The sequence below is a fragment of the Bactrocera neohumeralis genome, chromosome 6, assembly GCF_024586455.1.
Source record: "Bactrocera neohumeralis isolate Rockhampton chromosome 6, APGP_CSIRO_Bneo_wtdbg2-racon-allhic-juicebox.fasta_v2, whole genome shotgun sequence".
NCBI classification, from domain to species: Eukaryota; Metazoa; Arthropoda; class Insecta; order Diptera; family Tephritidae; genus Bactrocera; species Bactrocera neohumeralis.
Window position 1 is genome coordinate 37,951,630 of NC_065923.1, and position 24,716 is coordinate 37,976,345.

A 24,716-nucleotide genomic window follows, 5' to 3' on the forward strand; every position below is an offset into this window, starting at 1 on the left:
TCTTTGTAAATTGTATAAACGGTTTGAATGATTTTGACAATGCGGCTTATTTGTTTTCTTACTGTTTTACTTTCACATGGAGTTTCACTTAAACGTCATTAAATGTTTGCGCTTAGACTTGCCGTTTGGTTTCATATAAAAAGTTTAATTTTAAGATAAAATTATACAAACTTATTTCATTTTAATACAACAAAATAAACTTGGCATTTCAAAATTTCGCCTAAATTGAATATAATTTTTATTAATTTTTTGTTTGTCTATCATCATTACAAGTACATATGTATGTATTCCAGTTTTTTATTTCTATATGTATATCTAAAGAGACAGCGAGAAGGATAGCGGACTTTAGAAAACCCCCACATTTAACAGCAATGTTTTTCGCAATTTTATCCTTGGTACTCAAACATTTTTTTATCCTCACTATTTGTTTATTTATTTGCTTCAATCAATACCATATTTTTATATATTTGTTTTAAAATTGTAGTCTTATAGCAGAACACATAAGGATTTTTTAGGTTTCTTCTGTTTCTTCTCGGGTGACTTTTTATTGATCTGCCTGACCAGATCATAGAAAATATCATTGACATTTACTTTAGCTTTGGCTGATGTTTCCATGAAGGCGCAGTTAAATTGTGTGGCCAGACTTTTACCCAATTCTTTTCCTACCACGCGCTCATCTTCCAAATCGCATTTGTTACCCACTAGCACCATTGGTACGTCATCTGTATCTTTCACACGCAATATTTGTTCTCGCAGATCTTGCAGATCATTGAATGTTGATTGTGCTGTTATAGAATATACAAGAACAAAGCCTTGGCCGTTTTTCATGTAGAGATCACGCATAGCGGTGAATTGTTCTGTACCAGCAGTGTCCAGTATTTCCAACATGCATTGTTGGCCATCCACTTCCACCTGTTTGCGATAACTGTCCTCAATTGTGGGATCATATTTTTCTACGAATATACCTTGCACGAACTGCACGGTCAGTGCCGATTTGCCTACACCTCCGCTACCCAAGACAACAATTTTATATTCACGCATAGTGTCAGTGAAGGGGTGGACGTATTACTTGGTTTTTTTATGTTTACTGAATAAGGAATAAAACGACAATTTATATATGGTCTTGCACTACAAGTGATAACGTAATTACGTATTTCCTTTGTTGGAGTAAACGCTTTATGTTGATGGATTTACACTGATTTTATTCTATTGCGATCAACAGTTTAAGCTACTTCTCTTTTAGCGAGTTATTGCCGTAGCTTTTTCTTGTAGTGTCTATTGTAATTTTGGATATGCCCGTTTTTCGTTATTGAACTTTGTTTCTTTTTAATGATCTTGCTTTTTTCACTTAGCTCGTTTAGTTATCACTTTTTCGGAATATTCTTTTCTTCTTTATTGGAAACCCAAAACTGGAAGCACAATCCAAATTGTAACAACTATTTTATCATGCAAAGAAGAAAAAATAATAAGGGTGTGAATTAATTAAACAAATTTGTTTCTGGATGTTCAATTAATAAACTCACAATCGCTATTTTAGGCTCAACTTCAACTTCATCATATTAATATGACTCATTTTGTCCCTTCTATTTTACCTTCTTTCTTCCAGCCGCTGTTGCCGTTGCCGTTGCTGTTGTCGTTAGCGATTACGTTGCGGTTGCACCTCCCTACAGCTATAACTTCACTCAAATTCCGTGACTGCGCCTCTGCACCGTTTCGCTGTTACTATCAAGCGAGGCGTTTGTCTGATTTTTCTGTTGCTTCCTTCTCTTTATTCGTTCGTTCTATGTTCCAACGACCGCCTTTGGTTCTAAATTCACCGTCTTGCTTTCAATTAACTATAGTGTCTAAAAATTCGGTCCAAACTAAACTAACGAATCAACTGACCTGCTCCGAATATCGAGCACAAAATGGAATGTGAAGAAACAATTTCTGCGTAGTTTTTCGGCAGTTTTGCTTAATTTATCAAGTTTTCTCTCCACACACTGTGCCAACGAAACGCAATTAAATTGGCAACAGTTTGAAAAACAATTATTGTACAGGATTAAAACTTTTATAAAGAAAAATCACCGAAAACGACCACAAATTTTTCTGTATCTTTACACGACGCGTCACAACTAGAGCAAGGTTGCAACGGTTAACGACTAGAAAATTGACAGCACAAATGTAACGAGTAGAGAACGACACCGATAAATTAATCGTCTTATTGAAATACATAAATCATTGATAGATATCAAATTTTTAAACCCCTGGAATTTAGTAACTGGTTACCGTAAATTTAAGTCTATATTTATTGTTATTTAAAATTACATGCTTATTTAATGAAGTCCTAATATTATAAGTACTTTAAACAATTTTTTAAACTCCATTATAAATTATATTAACTATATGTACCTAAAAGCTTTCAAGCATACACACTGTGGTACAATGATTATTTTATTCCAATTAATATTTCCTTTTGCCTTTTGATATTATCGTAGTAGCACTATATGGTTCAATAACAATAGTATCATTCAATTGTTTTTGCAAAACATATACATACATATGTATATATAAATTTCATTAAATGAAACGAGCTACTGATTTGCACCTCAAAATATTGTAGATAAATTTATTACATATTATTCACATTTTAAAGGCCTTAAGATTAGCGTATTTTAGTAACCATGCCCGCCGCAATGGTGACCCCTCCCACTCGTAACATGAAGCGTCCCAATTCTTTAAAATCCGCATAACGTTCTACGCATATGGGCCTTGTTGTTTCTATTTCTACTAAAGCACACGTGTTATTACCGAGAACGCGAGGCTTCTTCTTGATAGTTTCTCCAGTGCTTTTATGTAATTGCGCTTGTAATTTACTAAGAACAGCTGGCTCGATGAGTGACTGATAATGGAGCAGCACAGGATAACCAATAGTTATTGGCACTGTAACATTAAACACAAGTATACGAGCCTGGAAACGATTTGTCACCGGAATAGGGTTTTGTGGATCGCAAATAATGGACCCTACAGACACTGTAGACATATCGACTCCCGACAATGTCACTGATAACTGATCTCCTGCAAAAGCATTTGTTTGTGGAATTTCGTCGATTTGTAATGCTTTGGCTTGGGCTTGTTCGCGACTAGCACCGACCAACACGCGGTCATTAACGCTCAGTACACCAGTCTCAATACGTCCCGATATACAAAAGCCGGAACCGGTGCCTTTATAGATATCGGACACAGACATACGTAAAGGACGGTCTATTGATCTTTCTGGTAGTTTAAAATTATCTATTACACTTAACAAATGTGGTCCTTTGTACCATGCTTTTAAAGCAGGTGCTTGTGCCGGTTTTGATAAATTTTCACCACTAAGGCCCGAACAAGGTATAAATGTAACATCCGATTCTTTGAAGCCAGCTTGCCTTAGAAAAATTTTCAATTTTCCAACAATTTCATCGAATCGTTCTTTTGACCAGTCAACCATGTCTAGCTTATTAATAACCACTCCCAATTGATTTACACCTAATGAACGAACAAGTAATGCATGCTCTCGTGTTTGTCCGCCTTGTTCAAATCCCGCTTCGAATTCGCCACGCGATGCGTCTACTACCAAGAGAGCAACATCAGCTTGAGTAGCACCAGAAATCATGTTTGGTATAAAGTCTTTGTGACCAGGAGCATCTAATAGTGTAACTACTTTTGTCTCGGTCTCTATACGTGAATATCCGACATCCATAGTAATTCCTAAAATATTCAATTACTTAGTTATCATATAATAATTAATTTAACATTATATAACCATACCTCTTGATCGTTCTTCGCCGGTTTCATCTAAAACCCATGCATACATAAAACTTTGTTTACCCATTTTCTTTGATTCTTGTTCATGCTTGTGCATTACTCTTTGTGAAACATATCCGGTATCAACAAGTAAATGGCCCATTAATGTACTTTTACCTAATCAAGAAATCATTATAGTTTATATTAGACATACCAATATGTGACTGGAATATATGTACTTACCTGCATCCACATGCCCAATGACAATCATGTGAAAATGAGCCTTTTGTTCTCCTCTTTCCTGAGCGTAAAGTTTTCGAGCATCGCGCTGAGCTTGTTCTTTGGATACTTTAATGGATACTGCCGTTTTATTCATATCTTCATCAATAGGAGTATTCCTTCCAGACACGGCTGGTGACAGTTGCTGCAGTGGCGAATTAACTTCAAAACCACGGCGTATGTCTCTTTCACTCAATGGTTGGGCAGTGACTTTGATTGTAGGTGGGATATTTATGCTGGGAGCTACTTCACGATCAGGTGTTTTTTGTTTTGTTGCAGACGACGTAGTGGGCTGTAACGTTTGATTTTTTGACGTACTATTCCCACTAACGGATTTGTGCCGCTTAGGTTTGCTGTTGCATTCGTTATTTAGAATATCGTCGAGTATTTTTGTTATATCATAACCGAAATTAATAGAAGTCTCTACGATTCTTCTTTCTGATATTTGATCTCCAACAACGTTGCGTACTTCATCAATGCAAGATGTAAGTTTCGCTTTGTCAACATCATTTAATATTGGCATTTGAAAATTATCTGAGTCTCGTCGGTCTTTCTCATAAGTGAAACTATCTTCCAATGTTTCCTCCTCCTCTTCAATATCTTTATTATTTTTAATAAAGGCCGACATACTGTGTTGGCCACGGGCTCTGTCATATAGCCATTGCGCGTCTGTTGGGGATATGCAACTATCATCATCAACAGATGTGCCGTAGACATCGTCGTAACCTAAAATAAATGAAATTCAAAGTGAAATGGTCCACAATAAATAAATTTAGTTTAATTCCATACTTACCGTCATACTCGTCGTTGTAATCCATAGCCCGCACTATTCTGTGTCGCGACATTGTGCAAGTCTTTTATTACTCAGCCACTATTAAAATTTCACAATATCCTCTATGTGTCAAGCAACAATAAATAATTAAAAAAATTTGTGAAATTTTGCCACCACATCGAAAACAAATCTAAAATCGAATACCTGCAGAATTATTGGCATGCTACACAGCTGACAGATAACAGTGTTGCCGGTTGATTTGACATAGAGTTGCATAAGGTTTTCTACACTGGGCCGATTTTCCCGACTCACGTATTCCAATATTATACAAAATTTAGTTTAAAAAAGCACACAAATGTATCGTAAATAACCTTCGTTAAAGCTTTTGAAATATTTTAACAACCGAAGTATAAATTGTATATGCATGTATTGTTGGAAAAATTGTAACAATGAAATAATGAAAAACGTTAGAACTTGTATAAGATTTGGAATGGATGATTTAATGGGTTCATTTAGTCCTTAAAACAGCTAAAAGTCGTTTTTTCGACTTTACTTACAAAGTTGTACATTATATTTAGTAAGCCGAATCAAAAACTGCAAAAGTCAGCTAATAAGTTTATATTCGTTTTTTCGCTGATTTCGTTATTGCTTACAAATATACAAGATATAATTCATCGCTTGTGCACACTCTTTCGGCCGCGCAATTTATTTTCCACTGTCAGTTGCATTTCATCTTCCATACCAATTCGTTATTGAAGTCGAATCTTTGCAACAAAAGCAAACGAGGAATTGGTGTTGTCGCAAGTATATTTTATTCGATATTTTTGTTCAACAATTTAACAGTGACGAAAATAATTAAGTAATCTTCTGTAATAAAAAATTGTGCGTAAGTTTAATTTTTTGCTTGAAAAGCACCGATTGTGACATGAAAAAATATATCTTCAGAAAGATGAATATGTTGGAAAAAAATTAAGAGTACATAAATTTCAAAGTGGAAAGGAATTGAAGAAAAAGAAAGATGTGCTGAAGATTAAATACAAGAAGTAAATACACATATTTTTGCAAAATAAATCAAGTATTTTATTTAAAAATGCTAAATATTTATATAAACTATAAATGGTGTAATAAATAGTGATGTCAAGTGCAATAAAAGTGGTTTATTCTTGTCCCCAATAAAAAGGATAAAATAAGAGCTAGAATTTTCACAAACGGAGTGTAAAATTGTTTCAGTGCTGATTTGATTAGGTCCAAATTAGCCGAGTAACCAAATAGTCACGGTTGTCATAAAGTTGTTATATCTGTGCTCAGCTTATAAAAAACATTTGCACTAATTAAATATAATGCAGAACAGTAGCAATTCCAACCGTCAAGGCAAAGAGAAACGTTTCTCTATCCACGATGCATTCGAAGAGGAGACAGACGAGGCCATACGCGTGTATGGTTCCACCGTGATATCAACACCCATGCGTGCAAAGCAACGTTCAACCGATGATGTATCCATTCGCATTCAGGATCCAAAGTAAGTGGATATTTATGAACATACATTAAATATATTATATATATACATACGTACATATATACATATTTTTCAAATTTTGTCGAGATATTAATGTCTTACAAAAGTATGTACAAGAATAAATAATAATGCTACAGAATCAACATTAACATTAAGCTTAGAGGAGTAAATCTTATCAACCAATTTATAATATACATTCAAAAATTATATTATTTAATCATATGTAATACAAATTACGTTTTAAATTAAAATGTAATTCTCTAATTTCCAATTCATAATTGTTGAATTGTGCTTTTTTGTTGTTGTCAATTTTGATTGCAGTTCAGAGATTACCTCTAAGTAGTAAAATGATCGATTAGCATGAAGCGTTATATAAGTACATACATATGTACATATGTATATGCATATGCGTGGGGGAATATAAATTAATAAAATGATCTTACAAAATCCGCACCATTCCCAAGTGTGTGGTTTTATATACTTTAATTATTATTTTTACTTTAATTATAGACAAACACTTGTCACTAATGGGTACGAGTGTATTCATGTAATAATTTATCACAAAGATAAGTAGATAAGTAAATACATATATTTAAAACTTATTAATTAAACACTTTAACGACCATATCTTCAAATATACCCTCATTTTCTATTTGTTTGACAAAAAAGTATATATGTATATATATAAGTATACACATATAATAATTGTACTTTGCTCTAAATGATTCGAGGCATCACTTGCGAACATCTATTCACTGTGCCAATGGCACACGAGTTTACTCTTCACGATTGTCTCTAATCGCTTGCCAACGTCAACGTCACCATGGGTTTGAATTTGAAAACGGTAGTCCGCATAAACGTCCCAAGTGACCATCCGGCGAGTTCACTCACATTTACGCTTTTACAATGGCAATGCAATGCAAATGAAGCAATTATAACGAAAAATAGCCACAGAAAAGTATGAAACTATAAATACGTACACAGGCAACTGAAATAAAATGAATTAAGAAAGCAAAAAATCAAAAATGTGTCAATGATTCGTTAATTGTTACATACATATACATATGTATTTGCGCTTGTCGCTCTAAATGTCAATATGATTGTTTTCAATTGTTTTGTAAACATTTTCGTTACCGATTTGCCGGCGGGGAAAATAACAATTACAGCAATAGAAGTGGTTTCATTGCGCCATGCAGCATAGTATTATTATTTTTTTTATTTCAATTTGTTTTTGTATTTCATATTACACCGCTGTTATATTTTCCGCCGTCGCATTCAATGAACTGCATTACTAATTTTATCACAGTTGTTTGTGTTGCTGCGAGTTTATACAACTATTTACACACCCAGTGGGAAATATAATTCCAATTGAACTTAGCTTTTAAAGCAAGCGCGTTTTTTACAAATTTTTTTGTAAAGAAACAGTTGGGCATTTTCCGGAGATACAAACATTATAACAAATAACTCTCGATTTTTAGACAGTAGAAAATTCATAATAATTTATTATTGGAAAATTTCTTAGTAAACTTGATTATTTCGTGATACACAAAAAAGTAAAAGTCGTTTTGGTATTCCCGCAGAGTACACATTTTCAAATGTTTGTAAACAAACAGTTTATTTATAGTTTGATAAGACGCGTGTGACAGAAATAAAATAGTTCAATTGGTATCAATTTGATAAGGTGATAAATATGAGTAACACACGTGGTGATAATAAAAAAATTCAAAGTCTAATCAACAAGTAAGAAAGTCGATTGTTGCTATGTTTGTTATTGTAGAGCGGATAATATTAAAATGAAACACAATTATAGGAGAGTGGAATGGTGAATTCTACAATAGTGAATTTGTAAATATCGCTTTATTATGTAGAAAAATGTTAGGTAAACTTATAGCTCAATATAAAAAATCCTATTTCTATCTCGATTGTTTTATACAAATATATTTTTTTGCTTCGACAGTCGCACTTTGAACAGCTCCATTGCACAACTGGACTGTTCCAGTTACCGCACGCGACCCCAATCGATATTGATCGTACATACATACGTTTGTAGATAGCATGAGCCGCATTTAAAATGTACAATCGTACTCGCTTGTAAACCCGATTATTACTCACAAATTTATTATCCCATTACAAGTTGTATTATTTAATGCTGGTGTGCACAAATATGTATGTATATGTATATGTACATTCTTACATAGTTAACGCCTTAACTACAAATTTTATTGCTGTTACATTTTTCAAATTTGCAAGTAAAATTATTAGAGTATTACAATTTAATTACAAAATAGTCTGACTAGGACTTTTTTTTGCATTTTTTTGTTTAAATGATGTAATTTGTAGTGGAAAATCGATTTACAATTGCATTTAAACTTTGACAGCTTATTTTTGTATGTATATACACTGTATATTATACAGTACAATATAGAATTGGTTGATCAGTCAGAATTCCAATATGAAATACTCTTGCGTTTGTATAATACTGTATATTCAATACAAATCATGCACGTACATGAGCAGCACTGAGAACTTTACTGATTTGAGCCGGCCTACAAATCAAGACATGACAACCAGCGAAGATATTTTCAGTAGGTAGTTGCAATTTAAATATCGTCGTTAGGAAATCTTACCGAAAACTTATCTTAGATCGAGATCTTATAAAGTATATACATACATACATATGTATGTATGTACCATATGTATATAAATTATCAGCGTGACGAGCTGAATCGATTTAGCCATGTTCGTCTGTCTGTCCGTCTGTTTATAAGCGAGAAAGTCTTATCAGTTTTTGAGATATTAGTTTGACATTTTGCACATGCCCTTTGCTCACCGAGCAGCACATTTGTTAGAACATATCGCACCACTATAGCATGTACTTAGCTGTCATAGAATAAGATAAATAGACGAGGATTGTACCGCGACCTTAGATCTGTTGTGCCCTCTCCTAAATCACAAAGACTCACCGAGCCACAGGAGATTGATAAAGTCCAATATACTGCTAGGTGCTAGTGAGCCGTATTTATCCCTGTTTGGAAACATGGATCCCAGAGCCTTTATCCTGCGTCTGCAGACTCCTATGCAGTCAATTAGCAGCTGTTCTGAAGTTTCAGGCTCCCTGTCACAGAACCAGCAATTTGCGTAAGAAACTAGGACCACAAGAAGTTGTCTCAAATAACCCCACAAGAAGTTGTCTCATAGTGTTAAATCACAACTTCTTGGAAACCATTCAATGCCACAATTTCTCGAAATAATCGAATCTCAAATCTTTTCTTTCAATAACTCGTTTTTTGCAAGAGCTTTGTGGCATGTAGCGCCGTTTTCTTGGAACCAGATGTTTTCAAGATCAACTTCTTCCAATAGCGGCTATAAAAAGTTTTTTATCATCGATCTATACCGCTCTCCATTACAGCCACGGTGTTACTAGCTTCATTTAGTTATCGTTTTCAGTTGTTGCAAGGGCAAATCAGCAAATTCGCAAGTTCTTGAGTGAGAACAATTTTGTACGGATTCAAGCCCAAATCCTTTCCTTGCTGCCGTTATAGTTTGATGTGGAGTTTCCTGTAAATAAGCGGTTAAAATTGGATCAAAAGTGTAACAGCAATATTAGGGTGCTTCAAAAAAATGTTGATTTTTTTTTTTCAACTCTTACCCTCTCAAATGTTAGTGAATAACCCAAAAAAGTCCTCAAGCCAGGCGCTGGCTTGACTCTAAGGGGTCGCTTTTTATACCCTGAACAGGGTATATTAAGTTTGCCACGAAGTTTGTAACACACAGAAGGAAACCCTATAAAGTATATACATAATATACATAAATGATCAGTATGTTGAGCTGAGTTGATTTAGCCATGTCCGTCTGTCCGTCAGTCTGTCTGTCTGTCTGTCCATTTGTATATATACGAACTAGTCTCTCAGTTTTTAAGATATCGTTTTGAAATTTTACAAACGTCATTTTCTCTTCAAGAAGCTGCTCATTTGTCGGAACTGACATAACGTATAGCTGCCATACAAACTGAACGATCGAAATCAAGTTCTTGTATGGAAATCTTTCACATTTGGCAATGTATCTTCACAAAAGTTGGCACAGGTTATTTTCTAAGATAATAATGTAATATACGAAGAAATTGTTCAGATCGGCTCACTATAGCATATAGCTGCCATACAAGCCGAACGATCGAAATCAAGGGCTTGTATGAAAAACTTTTGCATTTGACGTGATATCTTCACGAAATTTGATATGGATTACTGCTTAAGGCAATAATATAATCTCCGAAAAAATTGTTCAGATCGGATTACTATAGCATATAGCTTCCATACAAACTGAACACATAGTTACTAAAAGAAATGCATCTGTGAAGGGTATATTAGCTTCGCTGCCGCCGAACTTTATGTTTTTTCTTGTTTTAGTTTGTTATTCATTTAACATAGGAATTTTCGTTTCCCAAAAATCACCATCACATATTCAGAAAGTTGACTTTTCAAACTTTAAAAATTCCCGCGAAAAAAGTTTGATTATCTCAATTAGACGATTCATTCAATAAAGTAATAATAATTAAAAAATGTGTTATAGTTTAATTTTTATAATGGCCTGAGCTTGTAACAGAACTTATGGCAAGGCTAATTATTTTTAGTATATCAGATGATTTCAAAATTGCATCATGGGAATAGATAGATAGATTGAGGCTTGCACCGCATTCTCAGGTTTATTGTACCCTCCCTCATGGGTTTAGGTGCATCAAAGGTACTCATTAAGAAAACATGAAACAGGACAAATCTTCAATTCCACATATAACTCACTCGCGCCGCGAATAAAAAATTATTATTTTATTCAGCTTCCTTAAGTTTATCCGAAATAAATTGCAAATATGAAGTTAATACCTGAGGCGCAAATGTGAATTAATAATTTTATTTACATTTCATGCCAATTGTTGTTGTTGACTTAAACCAATTGTTAATGATTTGTTCACATCTATATTTTTGCAATCGTACATATGTACGAGTATGTATGTATGTGCAATTATGGACGTCTCAATAGAAATGTGCTAATTATTGATATAATATGTACATTGATAGAATAATGTGTTAATACGCTTAAACTGTTAAACAAACAAACACACGTTAGATCTGTACAAATTCGTTAACATACATACATACATACATATATACGTGTTAATTATAAAGAGGCAAACTTGTTTAGCTTACTGCAAATAAACTAGCGGCAGATCGATTATTAAATAAATATTTGCTGATAACGTTAAGCTCTAGCTCAACTGTTATTTAATGAAGTGTCGATCATTAAAATATCCAATAATTGTGACAGATGACTTACACTTTCGTTGTATGCATTGTAACTGATAGTAAATAATTACTCAATCGACTTGTCTCGACTTTTCATTGCACAAAAAAAAAAAATCGACGGCGATTTGACTTATGTACTAATGTCAAAATTTCGATTCTAAATATCGAAAAAACACTTTTGCATTCATTTATTCCTCATTTCAGAGATATAAGACCCAACAAAGTCTTAGGGTAAATAGAGGGAGGCGTTGATATATATATACATACATATGTACATTCAAGACAACGGAATTAGCACATCTCTTTGATGTTTACATACAGCAAAGCAATATGTGAATTTTTACTTCAAGCTGAAATGTACTTTCGGAAAGTATGTACATATATACACTACTATGAGCAATATTTTTTAAATTCTTAATTTATTTTTCAAAATCTTTTTCGTCCCTCTCAAAGTAATTCGCCTTGCCCCCAATACACTTGCGCCAACTTTTTTTCAAATCCTCGAAACAGTTGAATTCGGAGTGCACTACACCTCGATAATCGAAGAAAACTGCCAACATAACCTTGATATTTGACCAGCTTTTACAGACATTAACGCAACGATGTTTTTCGGAAAAATTGAGTGATTTTGGCACCAATCGTGTTTTCACTTTTTTTAGGACCTAATGATCTTTCAGATTGGTTTTCACTGATCCTTCCGATATTCCAACGTTGACAGTAAGATCTCTGATTGGTAATCGTCGATACTCAAGATCAAACTCTCTTATTTTATTGACGTGTTGATAATCAGTTCATGTTAATGACCTTACTGATACGTAGATACGCCGTCAACGCGCTTTCGACCCTCTTCGAATAATTTTTACCAATTAAAAACACCAGCTCGCGACGAAGAATCATTACCGAAGGCCTTTTCCAACATTTTGCACGTTTCGGCACCAGAAATTTGATTTCGCACACAAAAACCGCCGAATGCACTTTATGTACTTCAGAAAGACAAGCGTATACTAAACACTAATGATTACTTCGATGTGACATTTAGCCGCTAAAGTTATATGAACCAAACTTGCTGAGAAGAAGTAAGTTTAGCACCTCTTCAAGCTCTGTGAAAATGAGTAAAAACAAATAATAACCACGCCCACTCCCCATATAATGGTTATGTTGAAAATAACTTAAATTGCGATAACTAACTACACTGGTAGGGAAGAGGTCATAGGCGCCGATATAAAAATGGGCCACTGCGCTGCCGACCATTTCGAGGCAAAATCCTATATCTCAGAAAGTTCTCGACCAATTTCCATTCAATTCAGTACACAACATTATATTGACATTGCTATCTTACAGTGCGACAAAGGGGGAAATCGAAATTAATAAATTAAACAACTTTATTAGGGTGCTTCAAAAAAATTTTTTAATTTTTTTTTCAACTCTTACCCCCTCAAATGTTAGTGATTGACTAACAAAAAATCCTAAAATCACTAACATTTGAGGGGGTAAGAGTTTTTGAGAAACGAAAATTAGTTGATGAAATTTTAGTTTGAATGAAAAAACGAAAATTCCTATGTAAAATGTATGGGAACCTAAAACAAAAATAGCGACCCCTTAGAGTTAAGCTACAGCGCCTGGCTTGAGGGAGGATTTTTTGTTTGTCAATCATTAACATTTGAGGGGGTAAGAGTTGAAAAAAAATTCAAAATTTTTTTTAAAGCACCCTAATCTTTATACAAATATGACATTTAACGTCTCAAAATAGTCGCGATCAGACTATAATTTATCGAGCGCCCAGATGACAAACATGTTGACCTGAATCTCTACGACTGACTTTATATCAAAAATAGCGATCAATCTCTAAGATAAACATTATAACTTCGAAACCGTGTTTTTTGGTAATAATGTGCCCTGGCGCTAATAATAGTTAAACTCTCATGTGTACCCCCAGCTAAAAACTAATATATAGATTTTCGAAATTCTGGTTAACTTTATAACGCATGGATTTTTCAATCCGTGAGTTATCTTACAAATCTAATGATTTGTCTTTATAACACTAGATTTGCATCAGTTTAATGCCGAAAATATGTACATACATATGGGAAATCGCTCACCGAAGCGCCCAGAGAAAGATTTTCGTTACTTTAGCGCACTCTGTACCGAATCAAAAGGTCAATCACACTTTGAGTTATTTTCTTAAAACTAAAATACGTTTCCAAATATACTTGAATGACATCAGAAGCTAATACAGTTAGGACAGATTTTCCCCTAGCCCCAATATACGCGATAAAATGGCGCCTTTCCAACAAAAAGGTCATTTTATTTGTAAAAAAATCATCCGGCGCACCTGCATAATTTTTTGAATGAAGATACAACGTCAAATGCAAAAGTTTTCCATACAAGAACTTGATTTCGATCGTTCAGTTTGTATGGCAGCTATATGCTATAGTAATCCGATCTGAACAATTTCTTCGTATATTACATTGTTATCTTAGAAAATAACCTGTGCCAACTTTTGTGAAGATACATTGTCAAATGTGAAAGTTTTCCATACAAGAACTTGATTCCGATCGTTCAGTTTATATGGCAGCTATATGTTATAGTGGTTCGATATCGGCAGTTCCGACAAATGAGCAGCTTCTTGAAGAGAAAATGACGTTTTCAAAATTTCAAAACGATATCTTAAAAACTGAGGGACTAGTTCGTATATATACACACAGACGGACGGACGGACAGACAGACAGACGGACATGGCTAAATCGACTCAGCTCAACATACTGATCATTTATATATATACTTTATAGAGTCTCCGACGCTTCCTTCTGGGTGTTACAAACTTCGTGACAAACTTAATATACCCTGTTCAGGGTATAATAAAACAATATTTTTTCTTCGATTATTACCTAATGAATATATTGTAAAATTTCAAGTTAATCGGTTTAGCCTTTTCGGAGAAATTTTCACCTCCGAATCTGAAGACAGTGTTTCGAAATATTCTCAACTTGCCTCAACGAATGGACCATCTAAGACGTAGCCGCGGCCAAAATTTTAAAGGGATGGCCTTAATGCCAAATAATGTTGTTTCAAATGATAGTAAACATTCCCCAAAAAAATTTAAATTTCTGTGGCTTTTCTTTAAAAAAGTAGGGAACCTAGAAATAGATCACCTTTTGTATACAAAAAAAAAAAAAACAAAACACGCAATAATATATACGTAAAAGCTAGGTGTTTGCAAAGCAAACAATACAACAAAATACCGAGAGATTATATAGACTGAAAGATATTGTGTCCAAAATGAATATACAAATACATAAAAAGAGTTATGTTGTGCCGTGGCTGAACTAAATATTTTTTGACTATATTTATTGCCGCCTGAAAGTGCCTAAATTACTTTTATTACTTACTCACTATGCTCGTAAATAAGTAGCGAAGGCTTTTTACGTTATTATATTTTGTTGAATTATTCATTCTCCCCATTCATTGTCATTGGCTTTCCTCAGGTGAATTCATATATATATACATATGTATATGTACTATGTGTTGTCATACACCAGCATAGCGCACTTTTAAGTCTTCAGTTTCATTTGTGCACCTTTCGTTTGTTATGTGTACCCCCCTTATATTAAACTGCTCATCAATTGCCCCGGTTATTTGTGGTAAAATGCAATAATATTGCACAATATGTACATACATATGTATATGTATATGTCATTAGTATGAAATAAGGCTGGCTTGTCTCGACGAATGAGTTGTCATCTCTCCATAACCTTATGTCGGTTTTCAAAATTACGTAATTTGTAGCAACAGCTAATCTGGGGAGAAATCGACTAGATACTTAGTTAGGCGCAGAGTTTGAATGAACATTTTATAATCATAAGGTTGTAGGAATTAGAATTATGTAATATTTTTCGAGAAGACTTTAGTTATAATATATGGACTTATTGGATTCATTTAAGTTCGGTCATAATCCCCTTTTGGAAAAAAATTCAGCTTTATCGGTACAAGTCGAGCAAGAACGCGTTTCATACCCAAAATATACACCAAAATCATTCGAACAGACTCGCGAGAAATGTCGAGCTCTCTTGCTCTTTTCAAGCACCATTTCCTTCACTTTTTTATTATTTTCATCAGTTGAAGAGGTCGAAGGTCGACCAGAATGACGCATGTCTTCAACGATCTCTCGACCGTCTTTGAAGGCTTTGTACCACTCGTAGGCTTATTTCTTTGGTAAAACTGAAACACCGTAAGCCTTTTCCAATATTCCGCACACGAAATCACATGCTGCTTTAGAAATACCAAATTTGAGACAAATTCGTTGTTTTTTGTTTAGGACAAAGGTCACATTAAATCAGTAATGCCCACGAACTGTGAACCCCTACACCAAATTTTCAAACGAATAACAGCGATTTGTGTGGGGGACAATTCCGCCACCTTCACAGAGTGGAAAGGAAAATGTGTCCAAGTTTTATTAATAATCTCAGTCAATCTCATTCCAATCATTTTGATATCTCCTTATCTATCTTATTTGATTCAATGATTTACTAAAAATCAATGTTTAAATCAAGCTATTACATTCTGAGCGAAATGTTGTAAATCATGAAAAAGCGTTAACTTTGGTTGCACCAACGCTACAATACCCTTTACAAATACAAAATATTTCTTGCAAAAACTTGATTCTGACCGTTCAGTTTATATGGCAGTTACATATATGCTATAGTGGTCTGATATCGACGGTTCCGACAAGCTACATACTTAGAGAGAAAAGAACGTTTTCAAAATTTCAGATCAATATTTCAAAACCGTGGGCCGTAATACATAAAACGGGTGATCCAAGTAGAGGTACTTTTTTCAATAGCCTTTTTTGACAGATGACGCGTGTCTTGTCTTGTCTTGTTGGGCATTTCATCGCGGAAAGACTTATGTTTGAACCACGTTTACAAATTGTTTAACTTTATTAAGAAATTATTCCGTAAAGAATGTGATTCACGCTCGGACTAGCGCTTTTGGAACGAAGAGCAACCTGAAGAGATTCCAGAGGTGCCATTTCATCCAGAAGCAACTGTTTGGTGTGGTTTGAAGGGGCCATATTGAGAACGTAACCATCAATGGCGACCGCTATCGCGTTAAGATAACCGACTATTTGATGCCTGAAATTGCAGCTCGTGATCTCGGCAACATTTGGTTTCAACAAGACGACACCACTTCCCACACATCGCATCAATCAATAGATTTATTGAGAGAACACTTCGGTGAGCAGCTAATTTCAAGTTTTGGACTAGTTGATTGGCCCCCAAGATCGTGTGAAACCCACTTTTTCCTGTGAGGATATGTAAAGTCTAAAGTCTATGCGGACAATTACGCTTCGATTGAGGTCTTGAAGCAAAACATCAAATGGCATTCGCCAGTTCCCAGTCGAAAGGCTTGAATGAGTCATCGAAAACGGGACTCAATGGATGGATCAGCTGAGGCGTAACCGCAGCCAACATTTGAAAGGGATAATCTTCAAAAAGTAAATACCAAAGAATTTTCTTTCGAATGATAATAAACATTCCCCATTATATTTGAAGTTTTTGCGTTTTTTCTTTAAAAATGTAGGGAACTTCAAAATGGATCGGCATTTATAAAAAAATCGGAGCTTTGATGCAGCCGAAATAACCGTTTTTCCTTGTTTTCGTTTTTTTGCTAAATATAACACGGCTAATTGTTTGACACTCTCGTAGAACTTTTGCAGTGAGGGCAATAAAGCGACCCTCACAAAGGTTTATTAAAAGTAAGTTTGTAACTTGCGATTAAGATTCGTTATAATAATAATAGTTTATTTGAAAAATTTAAATTTACTAAATTTAGAAAAGCTAGAATTCCGGACGTGTTTCCTCCGGCTATCATGTTACATAAGTAGTTGGAGAAGCATGTTGCGTTCGAGTATAAAAATACGATGTAATTCACCGGAAACTTGTGGAAGCATTAAGCCAAATTTAGGCATACGCCCTTAAAGTATACGACATCTGCTTTTGACTATTGTATAATATATGTCCATATGTATATATATGATTTTTATACTCTCGCAACAAAGTTGCTAAGGAGAGTATTATAGTTTTGTTCACATAACGGTTGTTTGTAAGTCCTAAAACTAAAAGAGTCAAATATAGGGTTATATATACCAAAGTGATCAGGGTGACTAGTAGAGTTGAAATCCGGATGTCTGTCTGTCCGTCCATCCGTCTGTCCGTCCGTGCAAGCTGTAACTTGAGTAAAAATTGAGATATCATGATGAAACTTGGTACACGTATTTCTTGGCTCCATAAGAAGGTTAAGTTCGAAGATGGGCAAAATCGGCCCACTGTCACGCCCACAAAATGGCGAAAACCGAAAACCTATAAAGTGTCATAACTAAGCCATAAATAAAGATATTAAAGTGAAATTTGGCACAAAGGATTGCATATTTGTTCGTAGTTTTTTTGGAAAAGTGGGCGTGGCCCCGCCCCCCACTAAGTTTTTTATACATATCTCGGAAACTACTATAGCTATGTCAACCAAACTCAATAGAGTCGTTTCCTTCAGGCATTTCCATATACAGTTCAAAAATAGAAGAAATCGGATAAGAACCACGCCCACCTCCCATACAAAGGTTATGTTGAAAATCACTAAAAGTGCGTTAACCGACTAACAAAAAACGTCAGAAACACTAAATTTTACGGAAGAAGTGGCAGAAGGAAGCTGCCCCCAGGCTTTTTTTAAAAATTGAAAATGGGCGTGGCGCCGCCCACTTATGGACCAAGAACCATATCTCAGGAACTACTAGACCGATTTCAATGAAATTCGGTATATAATATTTTCTTAACACCCTGATGACATGTACGAAATATGGGTGAAATCGGTTCACACCCACGCCTTCTTCCAATATAACGCTATTTTGAATTTCATCTGATGCCTTCTCTGTATAATACGAGTATAAACATTAGGAACCAATGATGATAGCGGAAGAAAACTTTACACAAATACGGTATTTGAAAAATATGTAAATGACGGAATAATGAAATCTCGATTATCACTTTACCATGCGAGAGTATAAAATGTTCGGTCACACCCGAACTTAGCCCTTCCTTACTTGTTATATTTGAATTAAATATTTACGGTGACAATATGGGTCGGGTGCTCCTTTGTGAAATACTGAATGTATTGAATGAAATCAAACACACTTGTCATGTAGGGATAGTTTGCAGTAAAATTATTTATCGCCATATATGTTTTCACGTATATATATGTATATATATTTGTAAATACATATATGTATATGTGTATATTACTTATATAAGAACAGTTCTACGATTATGAGAATAGAATGCGAAATTTCACAGTTTCAAACAAAACTTACAAATTGCGCTTTGTTTCCGGGCGGATTAAAGAATACATTAAGAAAACCAAATAAATAAAATAATAATAAGTTAAGGTGGCTTCTCGATAAGTAAAATGCTCAAATGCATAAAAAAGCATAAAAAGAGTCGCACTTAGCTTAGCAGTCAATCGAGCAACGATTAAGTAGTCAGACTTGCAACTAAATACAAAATTGCACGTGTGTGTGTGCATTACACAGCGCGGAAGGAAGGTGGAGCGTGCCAAGACGACGCCACTAGACATCCGATATGTGGAACGTGCGATTATTTATACGCTTGTACGTACCGGTGAATGTGACTTTGTATCTAAAAATAATAGACTGCTTATTATATATGCATATATGTGTATATATGTACATACCCTTTAGGAAATGCAATTGATTTCACTGGAGAGCTTCTTCATAATAGATTTGCCTTGTGCACACCTTTGGTTTCTTTAGATTACTATATTAAAGCAAAGCTGATAAAGTAAACAAGCGATGAACGCTTGGCGTAGCTCAACTTATGTAAATTTCTTCGCCTTGCACATTACAGTACCTTCCTTATATACTTTCCTTGTAGAAATTGAAATTTTCCTAAACAATTTAAAATAAATACGAGAGCTATCTATGCGAGGCGAATGCATTAGCTATGCACACTGGCCAAAGTGGCATTTTATTCACCGTCCGTTCGACGGGCGCTGCCATCGTTTGATCTGTCATGCATGACGTGTGCTGTATTTATGGCTGCTGGCCAATCAAATAGCCAAGAATGTAAACAATCTGCCAGACAAGTATGCGCAGTATATATGGTATATATGCATATATTAGGGTGGATAAAAATATAACGAATATATTTTTCGCTCCGTACTTTGAAAAATAGATTCTTAGACATCTCTAAGAAAATCTCTCGAAGTACGAGCTCTTAATTGTTACGGTAAGGTCCTCCGCCGTACAGTTTCCTATTTTCTCTTATTATCAGATTGAAAAATTCATATCTCAGTTCCAATTACTTGAAAAGAATTTCTCGTTTGATAGATTTTGTCCGCAGTTTAATGCTTGACAACATGGTCTCTTTCGATTTTTTCGTAAACCTAACCGATTCCGATCGTTTGGTTTGAATGCCAGTTATACGCTATAGTAGTCCGATATCGGCGACAAATGCGCAGCACAAAGAAGTGCCCGTATTGTCGAGAATATTGCTGCTGCTAGCGCATCAATTGAGGAAGACCTAAATCAGTCGCTCACACGTCGTTCTCAAGCGTTGGACATCTCTGTGACGTTGTGGAATTTTGCGAAAAGATCTTGGCCTACATCCTTTCAAGATCAAATTGACGCAAGAATTGATCGTGGTATGTTCGTGAATTGGGCTGAGCAACAACTTGAAAATGATCCGCATTTTTATCGAAAAATCATTTTCAGCGATAAGGCTCATTTCTGGCTAAATGGCTTCGTCAATAAGCAAAATATGCCTTATTGGTCAGGCAGCAATCCACACGTACTCCATGAGTCACCATTGCATCCCGAAAAAGTTACGGTTTGGATAGGTTTATGGGCTGGCAGCGCCATTGGGCCGTACTTCTCTCGTGATGATCAAGATCGGCACGTTACTGTGAATGGGAATCGCTACCGCTCAATGATAACCGAATATTTTTGGCCCGATTTGGATTATATGGACTTGGACAATATGTGGTTTCAAGTTTGGTAACGTGTTATCTCACGTTCGTGTGATTTGACGCCGTTAGACTTTTCTGTGGGGCTACGTCTAGTCTATGGTCTATGCCAAGAAGCCAGCGATGAATGATGAAGCTTAAAAAAAAAAAAAATCGAGTTTCATACTTAATGGCATCGAGTGTACTTTCACAGGAATAAAGAATTGATATTTCAAACCGTTTTTTTTAACTTTTGTAGCGCTCTTATTAAAAACCCCTTTATTTTATAGGGCCTCCGACGTTTCCTTCTGCCTGTTACAAATTTCGTGGCAAACTTAATATACCCTGTTAAGGGCATAAAAATAAGAGATCCGATGAATCATCGATTCTTTATTTATTATAAGAGTTTCTTGAATATATTATATAGTATGTTTTTTTAGACGTGTGATTTTCAATAAGCTAACACTATTTCTGAGTTGGTCTTTTTGGACCTCTCTGCTGGATTTTTTTCGAGACAACCGCAACAAACATTTGCCGAAATATTTTTTAAAACACATTTTGGAAAACTCTTATTTTTTATTTTAAAACCACATTTTTTATATAAAAACCTCTTGTTTAAATGAACACCTTCTATTTATGTATAATAAATTGTGTACTTACTGGTGTTTCAATCATTGAACGAGTATAATAAATACTTGTAGATATGTATGCACATATACAGATTTGTACGAGATTGTATCGCATTCATGCCATTTAATCGCTAATCGACAGGTACGACGCAATACCTGCGAATTCGCTGAAGTCGATAAATGACGTTGACAGCATTGGTAAGCGACGGGAATATTTCAGCAGTTAATCAACACTATTTATGCTATGTGATTCACATCTGTTGCCTAGTTTCCTTTACTTTGTGAAATTCTGCAATTCCGGAAAAGATTAACGAGGACTTTGTTTGATGTTAATGAGCTGCTTTATATTTCTTAAAATACTACAAACGTGAAATCCTGAGTAAGTGTTTGGAGTAATCAACAAAATACACCTCTTTAGGAACGATCAATAACTGCTGCTGAGTTACTAGTCAACTTCTAGGCTCAGCGGTTCGGATCGCTCTCTGCATGTACTGGTAAATAATATTGTTTTGGGATAGCATTTATTGTTTTTTTGTACTACCACTTACGAGAGCGTTTCGAAAAATATTTTGCCCAGGAAAGAAATGCGAGAAGTTTTGGATTAATTTTGATGTATTTCTTCTCTGACTTCTCGACAGAGTCTGCTTTTGTTCAATACTGTACACCCAGCGATACTTCAATTTCTTTATCCCTCTAAAGAAATACGTTGCTTTTTGGAGGATGCTAAAGTAGACTTTCCGCGGGGACGATAACCCCCTTATTAAACTGAAATTTCTGCTAAGCGAGTGACTTTTTCATGTATGTGGGATAGAAGTTCGAATACTAGTCCAACCAATTTTATAGTGATAGAAGTGTGAGCCCATGCATTGCCATGGACGAAGAACACTTTCTTTTTGGTCAAATATAGCCGTCTTTTCTGATATTTGACGTCAAATCGCTGCAATAATTTGTCATGGCACTATCATATCACCGTTCTTGTCCTCTCCGTGTAATCAATGTAAATGGTGATATATACAGGTATCCCTCGAATAACACGGTTAATTGGTTCCGTGTTAATCGAAATCGTGTTATTTGATACTAATAAATCATACAATTTTGGAGATTCCGTTCCGTGCTATTAAAAAACCGTGCAACTCGGAACTCGAGATCCATACAAATTTGTACATTTGGTTCCAACGATTAATTAAGAATTAAAAAAACAATTTTTTTTTATTTTTAGTTATAAAATTTTTTTTTTATTTTTAGTTATAAAAATTTAAAATTTTTTATAAACGCAATAATTATTAAATTACATACATATGTTTAACCACTGATTCAAATGCATTATTGCGTCATACTACAAACAGTCGTTCGAAGGAAAATTATACTCGTTTTTCGAATGTAATTCGAACTCCGTGTTATTCGAGGGTTAACCGTGCTATTCGAGATTTCGTGCAACTCAAGTACCGTGCTATTCGAGGGATACCTGTAGTATTTCGAGGTTCCCTATTAATGCATAATGTTTATAATCTTTCGAAAGAACATTCTATGGCATTTTGAAGATTATCTCTTTCAATTGTTTGCCGGGTCTACGTCTTAGATGGTTCATCCGTTGAGTCCCTTTCGACTGGTAACTGGCGAATGGCACAAGTAATGTTTTGCTTCAGGACCTGAATCGAAACGGGATTATCTGTACTTTACATATCCCCATAGAAAAATTTCTAACGGTGTGATATCACACGATCATGGTGGCGAAAAAGTGAAATTATCTGCTCACCAGAGTGTTATTTCAATAAATCCATTGATTGATGCCATATGTGGGAAGACGGCGCTTGTTGAAACCAAATTTTGCCGAAATCACGAGCTTTAATTTCAGGCATCAAATTGTCGGTTATCATGGCGCGATAACGGTCGCCATTGACGGTTACGTTCTCATCGACATTATTTTTGAAAAAATATGTATCGATGATTCCACCGGCCCACAAACCACAATAAACCATTGTTTTTTCTATATGAAATGGCAGCTCCTGAATCTCTTCAGGTTGCTCTTCGTCCCAAAAGCGACAATTTTGCTTGTTTTCTTACCCCTTGAGCCAGAAATGGGCCTCATCGCTGAACACAATTTGGCTCGAAAACATCGGATCTCCTTGGAACTTTTCAGGAGCTCATAGAGCGAAGCGAATTCGCTTGAGAAGGTCGAGCGACTTCAGTTCTTAGCCAAGCAGTATTTTGTAAGCTTTCAGTTTAAGATCTCAATGTAAAATGTGCCAAGTCGTTCCATATTTCAGACTGCGAATCATTTTCTCTTAAAAACGCTTCTCATTTGTCTTAACCGCCGATATCGAATCACTATTGCATATATGTATGTAACTGCCATAAAAACTTATTTGACGAAATTTGGCACGGGTTATCTAAGGCAACGGTACAATCTCCGAATCTCTCCGATCAAAATCGATAAAGATTTTGTATACCCTCTTATGCTACGAGTAATGCACTTGTTAAGGATATTCCAGTTAACATTTTTTCGGGTTTTCATTTTATGTATATACATTTTAAACTGATAACGTGAGTTTTAAAGAGGAAAATTTTAGCAGCCGATTAACCCTCGTCTGAACGCCTGAAATCCTCAGCAACCACATAAGTTCATGTCTAAGAAAAGTCCACATATACGAGTACAAATGGATAAACTTGCCAGACTGAAAGAGTGCAAGAACTGAACGAAAATTGAACTGAATTTAAAATCAGCAACTGTGCATTCATCAAAAGCGTGTTTGCTGTTGGACGCTTTTGAGTGTAGGACGCATAATCGCAGAAACGAAACCCACTCGCACAAAAACCTGTCCCATGCCACATGCCACCAAAACACCAGCAATACTGTGGAAGCAAGAAAACATGCAACATTTCATTTAGTTAATGCAAACAAACGACCAGCAATGCCCAAATGAAACGATTGCGGGTGTGAAAACACAGCGCTGTGAAGATGGGTCTGAACAGACTTTCAGAGCCCTGTAGTTACCCCTACCATATATGCATATGTATGTATACGAATGTGGCTATGTATAAAGCATACGAAATTTTTAAACTTTAATGAGCAGCAAGCATATATTGAAATGCAGAGCACCAGGCCGCGAAATGCAGGCGAACGACCGAGACGAGTTCGTTTAGCTGTGTGTGGAGCCCAGCGGAAGTCATTTGCGTCGCTATGGTGTGTTGATAGGGAGTGAGCTAAGTGCTCTAGTAAGCAAGGCTGCACAACGATGAGGCAACGATGTGCAACAGATTTTTCAAGTTGAACCACAAAGACGGCGCTCGCACGAGCATTTGAGGCGGCACTTACGATCTCGTTGATGTATTCATTGCTTGCTTTGCACGCCCAATATACCATACTGGGGCAATGTCATTATGCATTTCGGCTGCTACTCGTGTTTTCTCTGTTCTGTTCTGCTGGCAATTGTGCTTGGTGTTGGTACTAG

General features: G+C 35.4%; 3 protein-coding genes across 6 annotated transcripts in view; 1 reads left to right on the plus strand and 2 right to left on the minus strand.

Moving 5' to 3' along the window:
* Window positions 1-206: 206 nt before the first annotated feature.
* Window positions 207-2,136, minus strand: LOC126761486 (ras-related protein Rap1). 4 transcript variants are annotated; one of them, XM_050477681.1, is made up of 3 exons: window positions 1,885-2,136; window positions 1,593-1,820; window positions 207-1,436 (listed from the first exon to the last, which is right to left on the minus strand). In XM_050477681.1, the coding sequence occupies exon 3, from the start codon at window positions 1,039-1,041 to the stop codon at window positions 487-489; it is 555 nt and encodes a 184-aa protein (XP_050333638.1). In that variant the 5' UTR covers window positions 1,042-1,436; window positions 1,593-1,820; window positions 1,885-2,136; the 3' UTR covers window positions 207-486. The 4 variants fall into 4 exon arrangements, with proteins under 4 accessions (XP_050333638.1, XP_050333639.1, XP_050333636.1 ...); XM_050477682.1 differs by having other exon boundaries at window positions 207-1,087; window positions 1,151-1,436; window positions 1,593-2,136; XM_050477679.1 differs by having other exon boundaries at window positions 1,593-2,136.
* A 441-nt stretch (window positions 2,137-2,577) lies between these two features.
* On the minus strand, window positions 2,578-5,043 carry LOC126761476 (protein HBS1). Its single transcript, XM_050477664.1, has 4 exons — window positions 4,838-5,043; window positions 4,009-4,770; window positions 3,790-3,942; window positions 2,578-3,729 (listed from the first exon to the last, which is right to left on the minus strand). The coding sequence occupies exons 1-4, from the start codon at window positions 4,887-4,889 to the stop codon at window positions 2,645-2,647; spliced, it is 2,052 nt and encodes a 683-aa protein (XP_050333621.1). The 5' UTR covers window positions 4,890-5,043; the 3' UTR covers window positions 2,578-2,644.
* Window positions 5,044-5,554: 511 nt separating this feature from the next.
* Window positions 5,555-24,716, plus strand: part of LOC126761487 (transmembrane protein 134) — a 34,704-nt gene continuing 15,542 nt past the window's right edge. The window contains exon 1 of the mRNA XM_050477683.1: window positions 5,555-6,335. Coding sequence (XP_050333640.1) covers window positions 6,157-6,335 — 179 coding nt within the window. The 5' untranslated portion in view covers window positions 5,555-6,156. The remainder of the gene's footprint in view (window positions 6,336-24,716) is intronic.